Source organism: Mustela erminea, chromosome 14 (genome assembly GCF_009829155.1).
Source record: "Mustela erminea isolate mMusErm1 chromosome 14, mMusErm1.Pri, whole genome shotgun sequence".
In the NCBI taxonomy this organism is placed as follows: Eukaryota; Metazoa; Chordata; class Mammalia; order Carnivora; family Mustelidae; genus Mustela; species Mustela erminea.
The window spans coordinates 51,851,270-51,865,851 of NC_045627.1; the positions used below are offsets into that span (position 1 = coordinate 51,851,270).

A 14,582-nucleotide genomic window follows, 5' to 3' on the forward strand; every position below is an offset into this window, starting at 1 on the left:
AGCACAAGCAGGTGCTTTTGGAAAGACTTTGTAGCGCACTGTTTTCATGGGACAGAATATATGTCATGGGAAGACTCTTCTGGGCTCACAGTTGATGAAATGAGGCTAGTGTGCTGAGCGAGAGCCCCTGGAAGACATGGGCTGAGATCTGGGTTTGGAAGGATGGATGAGATTTGGGTAGAAATTCAAAGAGTCATTTTTTTTTTACACTAACTAGTACCAGAAGTCTTTGGCAGGAAATTCAGAGGTTCTTCTCCTCACCTCCTCCCCCTCCTCCTCCTCCTCCCCCTCCTCCCCCTCCTCCCCCTCCTCCTCCTCCTCCTCCTCCTCCTCCTTCTTCTTTTTCCCGCCAGAGGTTCTTCTTATATATATATATTTTTTTTCAGTGTAACAGTACTCATTATTTTTGCACCACACCCAGTGCTCCATGCAATATGTGCCCTCCCCAATACCCAAGTATAATTGTTCTATTGGGTTCAGGTAGCTCTCACTGATTAATCTTCTTGTGTTTATAAAATACAACCACCCAAAATCCAAGTGACTGTGTTCACACCTTTGCTAGGACTTCAGTGGTCAGGTCATATGCTTCCTGGATCATCTTGATTTTTCTGACTAGCAAAGGTTCACATGATGACAAGAGAACCTCTTAACCCAGTGGCCCTCAAACTAATATCAAGTCACCTTGAGGGCTAGTTAAAAGAGACTTCTGGGACTCACCTTCATCTCCATTGCTAGTTTAGTGGGTTCATGGTAGGGCCAGAAATTTTAACAAGTTCTCAGCTGACGCTGATGCTACTGGTCTGGGACCACATTTTGGGGACCCCATTTTGAGAACCACTGTAACTTCTAACCTGCCAATAACTAAGAATTTCAATGCCTTGTTGTCATATCACTTCCAGCCTATGGCAGGAAGCAAGAATTTAAGAAGTGCAGAAGAAGAGTATGTCAGCTCACTCTCCCTTGATTAAGATTTGCTCTAAAATGCTTGGCCTTTTTTTTTTTTCCATGCTAATTTCCATCTTTTATTCATACCAAATATTCACCCATTGCTGTGGGTCTTCTGTGCTCTTCCAAGGTAGGAGGAGCCTAATTAATACTTGGCACGTGCATCCCATCTTATTGCTCATGTTTTATTGATACTGATCAATATGGATGATGGGTCTGCAGACTTGCCTTTCTGAGAGCCGATGAAAGCTTTCTACTCTTACCTCTGTGCATGGAATGCCCGTGTAATGACTTATAGAATCCATTGCTTCACTCTCCACCTCTGGTTTAAATTGAGTTAGTGTTAGATAAGATCTTATTGATTAGGTAAATTGTGTTTATGAGGAGCATCTAATCCTGATCAAACTGACTATCTCTGCACTTTTACTCGAAGCCCTGTTGTCAGGCTGTATGGACCCACTTGATTTGCAGTGACAAAGGAGACCTCCCGTTTGTGGAAATGTGCTTCTCTGGAAAGTGAGTAGGAGTAGAGTGAGAACAAATGACTACCCTGGAGTGTCATTTGGGAATTGCTTAGGTGATTTTAGTCACCGGTCCTCAGAGAAGTATTTGTTAATCAGACAGTGCTTTCTAGCTGAGGTCTTGTCTGCTGCCCTAAGAAACTGCCAGCTCTCATGGAGATGTGGTTCTCAGAGACTGGCTATTAGATCATGTCAGATCAATGAGGATTAAGTCTTATTTTGACCATGGAGACTAAGGAAGATACATAAATAAGCCAGTTAAAAATAAAGCTAACGCAACCCTGAAATGTCTCTCTAAAAGACTGCCATCAAATTGAGTAGAGTTGAGCACTAGACCTTGAAAGAGGCTCTCTGATGCACCATAAAAATATCCCAAATAGAACTCAGGAACAGTGCAGTCCTCCAGCATTGATTGCACTTGTGTGCTTTGGAACTTTCCTCAGAAAGTAAGAACTTTTCCAGAAGGTTTATTTTGCCTTCAGTGAGATCGCCTGTTGCTTGAATAGAATGACTATACTTGTTTCCTAAGGCTGGATAAAAAAGTACCAAAACCTGAGTGGCTGAAGAAAAAAAAACAAATTTATTTTCTCCCAGTTTGGGAGACTAGAAGTCCAAAATCAAGGTGTTGGCAGGGCCGTGGTCTCTCCACAGCTCTAGGGGAAGATCCTTCCCGGCTCCTTCTAGCCTCTGGTGTGTCCCTGTAGCCCTCAGCCTTTCATGCCTTGCAGATCCATCACTCCAGTCATGGCCACCTTCTCTCTGTGTGTCTTCACAAGATCTTCCCCCTGGGGATGTGTCTATGTCCAAATTTCCCTTTTATTTAAGGATGCCAGTCCTATTGCATTAGAACCAAGTACCCTATTTCTTAAAAAAAAAAAAAAAAGTCACATTCTGATGTACTGGGGGTTTAGGACTTCAACATATCCTTCTTGGAGGACACTACTCTATCCAAAATAGTGTCAAGCAAGCTCACATGATACAAAATTGGACTCATTTTGTGGGAATCCAAGCCATCTAGCTGGTATTTTGTGATAGGGTGCTTATAATCAGATATTTTCTCCACATCAGTCAGCAGTTCTGAAGCATCATTGCTCCATTTAATTTGATTCAATAAATCCTGACTGGAGATCTGTACTGTGCCAGGCACTGTGGTAGACTCCATAGACACAAAGAGGTAAATCAGGTGTGGGCTGAGTCTGGTAAAAAGTTTGTGATCTAGTGGCTGATTCTGGATTAAAATTACAGGTATAAATTCTGACAACAATTGGATAACCTCAGAAATAATTTTAAATATTTTAATCTGATATCCCCACTCTGACTCTCAAAGACCAGGTCAACCAATATGATTATCACTTAGTTTAATGTGGTTTCCCTAGTTAAGAATATTAAAAATTATACTATGCTCACTCTGGAAGACTTGCATATGTCATGAGAGCCATCAAGTAAAAGAGCTGTTAGCACCATCCTATAGCCACAGCTCTACCTAAAGAAGAATATAAATCAGTTTCTCCTTTCTGTTCATTGACCTTAGGTGCTTGAATTCTGACTTAATGTGCAGAACACATTGAATACAGCGTTGGCCAAGAGACCCAGTCACAGCTGTGTCCGACTAATGCTACATTAAGACAGAATTCCACTTTGGACTTACATCAGTGAACTTAATAATGTTTTTTATAGTTTAATCTTCCTGAGCATTTGGGTCTCTCTGAGCATTTCTGCCCAGTATGGTTATTCCATCTCTGCAAGTAGGAGAAAAATGAATGCATTTCCTCCTAAAAGCTCCTGCCTAAAAGCATTTTCCAGAAAATTCTTCCTCATGTCACCAGTGTCTCTGAATGTTGGGTCATGGGATCAGTCAGCAGAGAGTCTGCTGACAGGAGAGAGCTCACGGGGAGAGCTCTGTAAAAGCCAGCAGGCCTTTCTGCCTCAGGGGAGAAAAGGTGTTAGTGAATGAGCTTGGATTTTAGAGTCTGAGGACCCGGGTTTGAATCCAGTTCCACATGACCTTGGAAAAGTCACTTCTTCTCTTCGCTGACCTGGGTGACAGACCCATGTCTCTGCCACTGCCGGGCAGCATGGCATGGAGGCCTAGTGGCCAGTTCTGCAGGCCGGGTGAGGAAGGCCCCCTTGGAACTGGGGTGGGGAGGAGACAGGATGCCAGCTTCTTGCCTGTTCCTGCTACCTTGTGCGGGCACAGGGGCTCTCCCGGCTCTTGGCTCCTTGGATCTGTGGTTGATATGCAGGCTTCTTGAGGCTGAGGTGACCTGGTGTGGCAGTGAGGGAGGGTCTCCAGTTCTCAAGTCCTGAAAGGGCATTCGATCAGAGCTTTTGCAGCCATGTAAAATTTAAATTTGCTGCATTACTCAGAAGCAAGTCTGTAACTGAAATCAGACTTGTTAAGTCCCCGCTCATGGGTGGTGAAAAGCTTGATCTGGTTCCCTAAAGGTGTTTCTGTTACTCCCAGTGCACGAACTGTCTTCTTTGGGGTGAATCTGAGCCCAGTTCATGATGCTTCCTTTCTCCCCTCTCCCTTCAGGGGGAGTCATTCTGCCCTCTGAGGGCTCCTGTCTCAGGACCAGTGCTGTGGGGGCCACGGCCGATGCTGTGGTCAGTGTCCTTCAGCCCACCGCATATGTCTCTGGGGCTCAGGGGTGGCTGGGCCACCCCAGGCCACGCTGCTGAAGCCACGCTGAACACAGGCTTTTGAGGGAGGCTCTTCATCTTTCTGTCCTTGCCTTCTGGCCTGACATTTCTCCATGTGTAATGGGGTCTTTTACTCTTTCCCCTCTTTGACCCATGTGTGACCCATGTGCCCAGAGAAACTTCTTACACTCATGCCCCACCTTGTGCCACTGTCTACCTTGGAGGCTTTCCCCACGTCTGATGATACTATGCGGCACCTGCTCCGGGGCAGGCTGACAGAGGCAAGGAGTCCACGGGGATGGCCCCCCTAGCTGGCAGTGATGGCAGCTCTCCACCCACGGTGTCTCCAGAACCACGGTGGGGCTGTGGGGCAGGAGGGGAACAAGCCCTCCACACGCCCTCTCACTGCTTATCCTGTTTCCTTTCCAGCATCAGCGATCCGTTCATCTTCAACATGTGCAGCAAAGACAGGTCCTCCGACCATTACTCGTGCCAGAGTCACAGCTACGGGCATCTCCGGGAGCTCCGGCAGGCTCGCTTCCTGCTGCAGGTATACCTCGGGGAAGGGCCAGCAGGGACACCAGCTTCTCATGGCATGGGTGGTCCAGGTGCCAGTGAGGCCCCATCGGACTGTGAGGGACAAACTCTGTGACCCCTTTTACACCTGTGCAGAGCCCAGGTGTGCAAATGTGGCCTGGTGTCCTGGTTGGCAGGTTTGATGTCTGCTGCACTCGCTCCCTACTTCACAGCTAGCTCCCTGCTATTTGGCTGCTGGAACCTTCTCTCTCTTGCTGCATCATTTAGAACCCAGCCTCTTTGCTTTATTTTCCCCTTGATGTGCTCCAGAGTGGCCTTGGAGATTCTAGAATACAGGACAGGGCACCTCCACAGCCTCATGGCAGAGCGGATAACTAGAGAGTCCAGGGTCAGCCTACCTGTCTGAGGGTGCGGACCACCTCCACTGACCTCCGCCCCTGCCCTTTGCCCTACCCACGGCCAAACCCAAACTCCAAACACCTGGGCATTTCTTGGACCAAGTGGTTTAGAGATCTCCTAACTGTCCCCTCCAACCAGGCTCCCAGGGCTTCACCCAGTGCCTCCAAGGGCTCACTAGGGGCTAGAGGAGCCCATTCTTCAGAGGCAAGGATCTGCCACCAGCTAGGCACAACCAGAGGCTTCTCACTTGAGTTGCAAGGGGAGGAGCCCCTGCTGGCCTCAGACACCCCTGGCCTCCCCCAGCCCAGCCTGACTGGTAATGAAGCTGCGTGTGTGTCCAGAGGCCTCCCAGGCGCAGGCAGAGGAAGAGATGAGAGACTCTTGGAGTGGGGAGGGGCCCCAAGCTCTCTTCTACCCTTTCTGTAAGGTCTCTGCTCTGCTAAGGCCAACAGGGGGACAGGGTTTGGCCCTAATCAACCTGGCCATAAGAGTGTTTTTTTGGTAAATGTCTTTGGATCTATAATTCATCATGGAATCCTCCTCCTCCTGGGGGGCCTCCTTATAATTTTCTGACACTGAAGCTCAGGAAGGCCTTTTAGGCAGGCTCATTCTAGAAAGGATCCACAAGCTGCTGGAGTCCAACCAGCCCTCTTCCTCCCTCTCCACTGATTTTGTCCACAGAGTGTTGGTTCTCATCTTGCCTGACCTTAGTGAGCTTTTTTGTAAGGACAGTGAGTGAGAAGGGAACCACTGGAGGAAGCTCTGCCCCGAGGGTTCTGGGCAGTGTGGCCAGCATGGGCCTCGTCCTGACCGCAGCAACGATGTCTTGAGTCTTCCAGCATTACATGGATAGCGCTCAGCACTATCCATGTAGTGTTTTGGCACTTCTAAATACTCAAAATTATTATTTTATGACTATGCCTACCTTATAGGTTATATATAGTAATACATAGGTAATACATAGGTATCAGCAAGTGAGTTTCTTCCCCCTAGTGTCCCTCAGTAAACAGTGATGGTTTCCAGATGTTTGGTTATTGGCCTGACAGTAGTGGAAGGGAGAAATGGGAGGGCGTGTGAGCATTGGGTGCGGGATTGGGGGCAGGAAGAGTTTTGTGAGCAAGACCCCCATTTCTCTTAGGTTCTCCCAGGAGAAAGTCAGATCTTGGCGACTCAGGGTTGCCAGGAGAAGCCATTACGTCTGCCTTGATCATCTGTTTTGCACAGTGCTTAGAGTTCTAGTTGCAGAAAATACCCGAAGCTCCTATGTGCACCCCCAGCCGGAGGGGGTTGCATTATCATCACAGACACTTTCCTCTGCTCAGGAGCCTGGTGAACAGGACTTTGAAAGCTCCCTTCCAGCCAGGCGGAAGCGGCTGACTCTGATGTAGCAACCCCCCTGTGCCTCTGTGCCCAGGCCTCACCCCTGCCTCCAGCCCTGGGAATTCTCTCCCGGACCCCATCTCATCTCCGAGCCTCATCCTCCATGCAGGCTCTCTCTGTGGCTGTTCCAAATATGCTATTTACACAGCTTGGAATAAAAGGAAGGGAGACAGGGAGGGAGGAGAGAAAGGAAAAAGAGAGTATGTAGAGTTCATTTTGACATTAACCAAATACCCTTGCTAGGTCAACAAGACCACAACAGATTGGCTCGCAAAATGAGCTGGGCAAAGCACCCTGTGCCTGCAGGTCTGTGGGTCCGCTGCCCAGCTTGTGAGCTGTACATGCCCCCCAGCCAGTTCCCCTAATGTTTCTGATAGGGTGACTCTTTGGTTCAGGAAACCAAACTTGTGACCTGGAAGTGAAAGTGTCTGAAGGTATCGCTGGGCCCTTTCCTCCCTCTGTCTGTTCCTGGCTTATCCTGGGAGTGGGGCTCTTGCTTTCTGCTCAGTTGAAGGAAGTCTGAGGCCCCCTGCCCTCCTACTCATTCTGAGGGGACTCCCCTCGTCACTGTCACCCAGGAGGTTCAAAGAACCAACCAGGAAGTGTTGTCTGGCACAGAGAACCAAATGACCCCTGGTTAGAGACTCTGTGGCCTGGTGTCCCCTCTGTTCCAGGCAAGTTCAGCAGCACTGAAAGAGGTTTCTCTTTATAGGACATCGCTCTGGAACTCTTTTTCCAAAATGGATATTCCAAATTTCTTGTCTTTCACAACAATGATCGGAATATGGTCTTCAAAAGGTAAGGGTTTAAAAATCCTCCTCTAAGAAAACTGATCACGAACTGATTGCAGAGCAGAGCAGACATGACTCTGTTGTGTTCTCAGGAGCACTGTTTGCAACCCACAGCAAGCAGGATTTAGGTCAGACACAGGAAGGACTTACTGACCTACAGAGCTATTAAACCATGGAACCAAGTACAGAAAAAGCAGCAGAAGTACCTTCCCCAAATCCTGGGAAACAGGCTCCATTTCACGGACTAAAGTAGTTTAGGACAGTAAGGACTAAAGAGGGAAGAACATGTGCAGACACAACACATTTAAGAAGCTGGCTGTTTAATGGGCCTTCCAGAATCTTCTGGCTTTGTTTTTTTAATTTTCCAAATAATTTTTCTGGCTTAATTTTTCTTTTTGATCCCAGTTGCCAATTTTAGCTGCTCCAATTTCGTATTTCGCTGGAAAGAATTCCAAACAACTGATTTCCCACTTTTTCATGGAACATCTTTTTTTCTTAAAGAGAAAAGCCTGCTGTTTTAGTTGAACTTCTTTCTCCAAATAGATGAATCAGTCTAAGAAGTTTAAGCTGGGGTTTAAATGTTTTGAGACTAATGGTTATTTTTTTTGGCACTATTAAAGTTATAGACAGACTGATTTGTAGAGCATCTAGAAGGACCAGAAAGAAAAGGAGGTTCCTAGCCATAGACAGAAAACACAGAAGGCGGCAGATGGACAGAAGGGGTGGTTCAGCTTCACTTGGGGCTGGAAGATCTGAGGTGATTTGTGACATCCCTCATTTTGAGCTCAGAGGTTCTGGCCCTGCCTTCCTATTGGCCCTGGCCAGTAGCTGGCACCAGGACCAGCTGCTGGGACCAAAGGGCAGGGCCAGTGTGAAGATGACTCCCGCAGAGAGGCTGTTGCCCCAGCTCTGGGCACATCTCCATTGCCTGTGGGCCTTCCTCTGAGGTGCTTCCAAGGAGGGCTGTCATATGGCCTCCTAAAGCTTTCTTCAAGTTCTATTTTAGACCAAACCGAAGAAGTACACAGGCAATGTGGAACCTCACGTCCATTTCCCCCTGTGATTTCTGTGTGTTAAACACAGTTTTTCCACAGTTAATCTAGATGTTTTATTTTTTTAAAGATTTTTTAATGTATTTATTTGACAGGGAGAGAGAGATCACGAGTAGGCAGAGAGGAGGCAGAGAGAGAGGGGGAAGCAGGCTTCCTGCTGAGCAGAGACCCTGATGCGGGGCTCGATCTTGGGACCCTGGGATCATGACCTGAGACATAAGCAGAGGCTTAAACCACTGAGCCACCCAGGTGCCCCTAGAAGTTTTATACATCCTTGGCTCAGGCAGTGAATGTTGGCCAAACCATACCTAACCCTGCCTCAAGGAGCCTTAAATTAGGTGGTATTTTCAGTGGTTGCTGAAATTGGCAACAGAATTGTCGAGTGCCTGGCCCAGCCTGCCAACATGCAGATTGTTTTATTGTTACCATTTTATTAAGGCTGGAGTGTATAATGACAGCATGTCTCAGAGGTACACCCGGGTCTGGGGTTCATGACCTGGGGGACAGATTAGGGTGGGGGGGTCAAGTATGTACCCTCCCTCTGGACTGGCACCAGAAATGTCTCCTGGTGGTAGAAGACTCTTGACTGCTGCTGATGATCCTTTCCTTTTTGTTTAGCTTCTGCTCTTTCCAGCCCACCTTGAAGGGGAAAGGCATCACAGAGGACCCCCTCAATCTAAGGTAAGGGCACACAGGCAGGTATCAAGCCATGCTCTCTGGACATGGCACTGGCCTTGCTTCGATTGCTTTCATTTGTCTGATCCTATGGTGAAGAAGGCATGCAAAGAGCACATCTATCTACCTTCCCCTTCGTTCTGCTGTCTCCCATCCTCATCATCTCAACCCTCTTCCTGGAGCTGCTTCTGTCAATTAAACCTCTACAAAGGGAGCTTGAAATTCCACAGGCTCCGTGACTTTTCCAGACCAAATGCAAGAAGCAACCCTCTGTCCTTGGTGCGCGGGGCAGGCTGCCTGGTGTGGTGTTCACGCAGGCCCAGCCATGGTGTCAGGCCCCTGGACAGGGGCTGGGAGCTGTCCCAGCTCTGTCTTTCCTTTGTGGGTAGAATAGGCGTCAGATATTAACTTATGAATCTGTGATATGGAGCACCTTGCCAGGAAGTGACATGCTTCTAGCCTCCTCCCACGGCCTCCTTTAACAAGTACCTGGTTCTCTGGATGGCTCATTTGGGATTGGTAGTGCTTTTATTTCAGTTAGCAATGAAATGAGAAGAAGAGATGGTGGCTGGTTTTTTCTCTGGGAGCTTATGTTGAGAGGGGTGTTTCCAGGAGAATCAAAGTATTTATAATAAAAAAATATATATTTTATAATGATTGTGGAACAGGTACCGCTAAGTCATTCATGGCAATTTATCAATAACGTGTTGCTTGTGGCGGTTGCTGCTTGACAGAGCAGCAAGTGGCCAGCATCTTCCCTGTCCTCACTGTGTGTGCATTTCCTTGAGGAAGGTAGAAGGAGGCAATGTCAATGAGTGAAATGCAAAGTATATTAGATAATCAGTATAAAAAACAACGTAGGTAGAGGCATGGATTGAAATCTTAGGGTGGTAAGGGAAATCCTCACCCAGAAAGCAATATTTGGATTCAGCTGTGAACAAAGTGGGGAAGCAAGTTTGCAGATCACCAGGGGAAGAGCATTTCAGGCTGAGGGAAGAACAAAGGAAAGGCCATGGGTGGGGATGGGGAGCACAGTGGGCTCAGCTGAGGCCAGCGTGCTTGAGGTGCAGAGAAGAGACAAGAGAGAGGGAGCAGGGGCTGATTCATGCAAGCCTCGGGGCTCCTGGTGATACCATTGGGTTTTACTCTGAATAAGTGGGCAGTATTGAAGGAATGCTGGGACCTAACTTATAAAAGAATCACTCTAGCTTCTCTGTCAAGAATAAGTATAGTAGGTCAAAGGCAGAAGTGGGAATCCACATAGGAGGCTTTGGCAATAATGCAGCTGAGAGATGGTGATGGCTTGGATCGAGGTTGCGGGGGCACAAAGACGGCATGACGTGCTCTGTTTATGGACACATTTTGAAGCCATGTCTATTGGGATTTGTTGGGAAATTAAGTTTGTGGTGTGTGTGTGTGTGAGAGAGAGAGAGAGAGAGAAAGAGAGAGAGAGAGAGAGAGCACTTAAAGATAAGACCAAGGATTTAGGCTTGAACAAGTAGAAAATAGGATGGGAAGACTACAGGAAGAACTACTTCAGGGTGTGGTGGATAGCAGGAGCTCAGTCTGGGACATGGTAACTTTGAGATGCCTGACATCAAGGTGGAGGTATCATGTAGAGTTTAAGGGAGAGGCCCAAATGAGATAGAAACTTGGAAGAGTATTTAAAGCCTTGAACCTGGCTAAGATCACCAAGAGGAAGAGTCCACATGGAAAAGAGGTCTAAGGATTGCGCCTTGGAACATGCCAACCTTTAGAAGTTAAGGACGTGGAGAGGAGCCAGCTGAAGAAATGGAGATGTTATAGCCAGGGAGATAGGAGAGACTGCAGGTGTGGGAGACGTCCTTTAAGCCAAATCAAGTGTTCAAGGAGGGAATGGTCAACCTTGTTGGTGATCAGATATTATTGGTAGGCCAAATAAGAGAGGAACTAAGAAATGACCATTAAATTTCTCAACAGGGGGTTATTAGTGACCTTCAAAGATCAGTTGGAGTAGCTGCCAGCAGAAGCTTCCTGTTGTGCCAGAAGATGACCCTTTAGTTGGTAGATTGTGGGAAGTCCAGGGCATACCAGGGGATGGTCCAGGAGGCCCAGGCAGCACTGGGCTGCTAGAAGAGGGGTAACCATTTACAGGTGGGAATGGACGTGTTTCAGTAGTTCAACAGAAGTACAGTTCCAATTGTGCATATCAGCCTTGGTAACCTCATGTTATTTATGTTTCATGTAAACTTTAATGTCCATGCTTGGATTTCTCTGCAACATTTCAGTTCAAGTATGTAAAGCCACTTCATACTAAATGAAGCAAAAAAGCAGATTCATCACCTCACATACCTGAAGACCAGCAAAGGTCTGGCTCCAGGCATGTTAGGATCTCTGGGCCCAATAAACCCCAGCACACTGTAGGTGTACACCTCCCAGCGAGGGTTTCCTTTGAGTTGACTCCATTCTTGGCAGGCTGTCCAAGCATAATGGCATCAATGTCCCCAATAGCTCTAGTCAATGACTTGGGAATTCTACCACAGGAGGAATGCTCTATCCCAGTAATTTCAGAAAAATCCCCAAAATGATTTTCATCTGTCAAAGTTAGGTTAGTGCCCATCCCAGAACTTATCAGGAGTTTTCATTGGCCGGATCAGTGTCATGCACCCACCCACCTTCTAGAAGTGGGATCAGTCCCACCCAACAACATAAACCATACTGACAGGGTCATGGTTCCCCAAGATCATCAAGGCTCTGTTATCATAAGAGGGCTGAATACTGAGGGGTCAACAAAAGCAGATAGCCAGCCACTACTCCATGTGGAGAGCTCTTCCAGGCACCACCGAACTCATGAGCTGGACACTTATTTCCTCTCTCCCTGGAATTTTTCTCTCTTTGCATCAACTTTGACATGCCACTTTGCTGAACCCCATTTGTCTCTGCAGATCCCTTCTTTCTTATAAATGACATCTGTGCTGTCACTCAGTGGGCACCCATCTGTCCCACAGCTATGAGCCTCACTCTGTTCATTCTTATACTGTTGCTCTCAGAGTCTTCAAGATGCCTTGCCCTGACAATGCACACTTATGTCTGCACAGGTAAGCTTCTGAATTTCTGTCCCAGATGGAGGGGGAGAAGACAAGGGAGCTGCAGAGGGAAGAATACATAAGACAAGCTAACAAAAATGACCACAAAGTGTCAGGAGAATTCCTGGCCCGGGGATGAGACAAAGATGTAGAAATTGCTCCTCACTCATTCATAGGGATGACTCTAGACACCAACCTGTGTACCACCTTGTCCCTGTGAGACACCTGGGCACTGTGCTGATCTTATTTACATTTTGTTTATTTTTTGCATGATGGCTATCTGGGCCCATTGGTGCAGGATCTTCTGGGGCCATTCTGTGCCTGCTTGGCACAGCCCTAGCACAGCTCCAACCATGGAGGGCCTTGGGAAATATAAAATGGGAAATTTCTGGAGTCAATTGGGAACAACACATAGTACACCAGAGAAAGGCTTATCAAAGCTCATGTAAGATGAGCTTTGACAAAATGAGGAAGTCCCAGTGGGAGCACTGGTCCTAGGCTCTGGGACTACCCAAGCAGCTGGGGACATGGTGAGACTGTTGCAACAACAAGCAGTGGACTTTGAAATCAAACCAATTTGGGCTCTCAGTAGGTGCCCAATAAATACTGTAATTTCTTTGCTTAGCTTTAGCATCGCCTGCTGTATTTGTAGGGTGTATATGGACCAATTGATTAAAAACAGGTGGCCTTCTGTGCTCTCGGACCTCGTACATCCTTCCTCTCCAGCTCTTCTCCCACCAGCCACACTGGACCTTCAGGAGTTTCAGAGAGGGAAGGCAACAGTGGCCCCCAGCCTTCGGGGGGCTTGGCTGGCCGTTACCCCATGCGTAGAGCAAACTTGATTATTTTCCATTTGTATTACTAAGGGCAAGGCCCAATCCACACGGTGGGTCTTGAAAAATACCCACCTTCTTTTAGGACATTCTAGGAAACAGGAGTTTCTCTTCTTTGATAGAAGTGTGCAGTTTCATTCTGAGAGCTTTCAACTGGCCCAAAAGTCTTGGCCTGTGCTATAGGTTTTTATATCTTCAACTTCCAGCTTTTGAGAACCGATTTGGTCCCTCTGCAGATGATCCCCTCCTATAAGGGGGTACCAGAGTTTTGCCTAGAATTCCCGTGGAGACAATGGCTGTCTCCATAACTGAATTCCAGGAAAGGCCAGTGGGTTCATCCTGGATGAACCTGGGTTCTGTAATCCATCCATGTCTTCCCATAGAACAAGACTACAAGACTAGAACATTCTGATGAAAGCATGGTAGCTTGATCAGATATTCATAGGAGGCAAGATTCTGCAAGTCTCCAGGGGTTTCTCATAGAAAGCCAGCTAGATACTTCACTAGCTAAGTGTCTGGCAGCCAGAAAGCCCCACAGACAGGCTCTGCTGAGATCTGAGGAGGACTGGCTGGAGGAATAGAAAGTACAGTTGAAATGACGGGGAAGGTCAGCTGGTTGAGAATGCATCCGTATACTCACAGTCTTCTGCATCCTCCACAGAGGGTGGCAAACAGCTGGGAACTTAAATGCAGGGTACAACAATCATTTTAAAATGACCCCCAAATTCTTTTTTTTTTAAAGGCTTTATTTATTTGACAGACAAAGATCACAAGTAGGCAGAGAGGCAGGCAGAGGAGTGGGGGGAACGGGGCTCCATCCCAGGACCCTGAGATCATGACCTGAGCCAAAGGCAGAGGCTTTAACCACTGAGCCACCCATGTGCCCCCCAAAATTCCTTTAAAGGAGAAGAAAATAGATGTGATCAGGTACCTGAGTGATCTAGTTACCTAACTGTCCTGAAACTAAGAAAAAAAGATAAAATTGTTCTGGGTTCTTTTCCAGTGACAGAAAACAGGAAATAGGGGGTTTTGTGAACTTTTCTTTTTCCTGGAAAATACTTTTTCTTGGCACTGAATACCAAATTTGTCCATGTCTAAAGGGTAGTGGGTACCAAAGAAGGCAGTTCCCTTTTTACAAGATGAGAAAAAAGAGCGTTGCCGAATATAATCTATATTGATGTTCTGAAAAAGTAGGGCCCTACCATTTGGACTGACTTCTGTGCAGATGTTTCTCTGGGATGCCAGCAGTTTATACCGGCTGGCCAGTGGTCTCAGTTCGTACTGAACCCAGAGTTTAGAAAACTCAGAGAAATACAAAGCTGGGATGCCTATCTTGTTCTTCTTGACATCTGTTATACACAGCCCACAATTTTGTTTTTAAATTTTTTATTTAAATTCAATTTAGTTAACATTTAGTGTATTATTAAATTTCAGGAGTTTAGTTATTCATCAGTTGCATGTAACACCCAGTGCTCATTATATCATGTGCCCTCCTTAATGTCCATCACCTCATTTCCCCCCGACCTCCCCTCCAGCAACCCTCAGTTTGTTTCCTAGAGTTGATTCTCTTCTAGTTTGTCTCCCTCTCAATTTTCATCTTACTTTATTTTTCCTTCGCTTCGCTATGTTTGTCTGTTTTATTTCTTAAATTCCACATATGAGTGAAATCATATGGTATTTGTCTTCCTCTGACTGACTTATTTCACTTAGCATAATATCCTCTGGTCCCATCCACATCATT

General features: G+C 46.9%; 1 protein-coding gene across 4 annotated transcripts in view; it reads left to right on the forward strand.

Annotated features, from left to right (window-relative positions):
- Nucleotides 1-14,582, forward strand: part of WDFY4 (WDFY family member 4) — a 266,523-nt gene that overhangs the window by 185,101 nt on the left and 66,840 nt on the right. For all 4 annotated transcript variants that reach the window (XM_032313627.1, XM_032313624.1, XM_032313626.1 and 1 more), the window contains exons 45-47: nucleotides 4,539-4,659; nucleotides 7,138-7,223; nucleotides 8,887-8,949. In XM_032313627.1, the coding sequence (XP_032169518.1) occupies nucleotides 4,539-4,659; nucleotides 7,138-7,223; nucleotides 8,887-8,949 (270 nt within the window). The remainder of the gene's footprint in view (nucleotides 1-4,538; nucleotides 4,660-7,137; nucleotides 7,224-8,886; nucleotides 8,950-14,582) is intronic.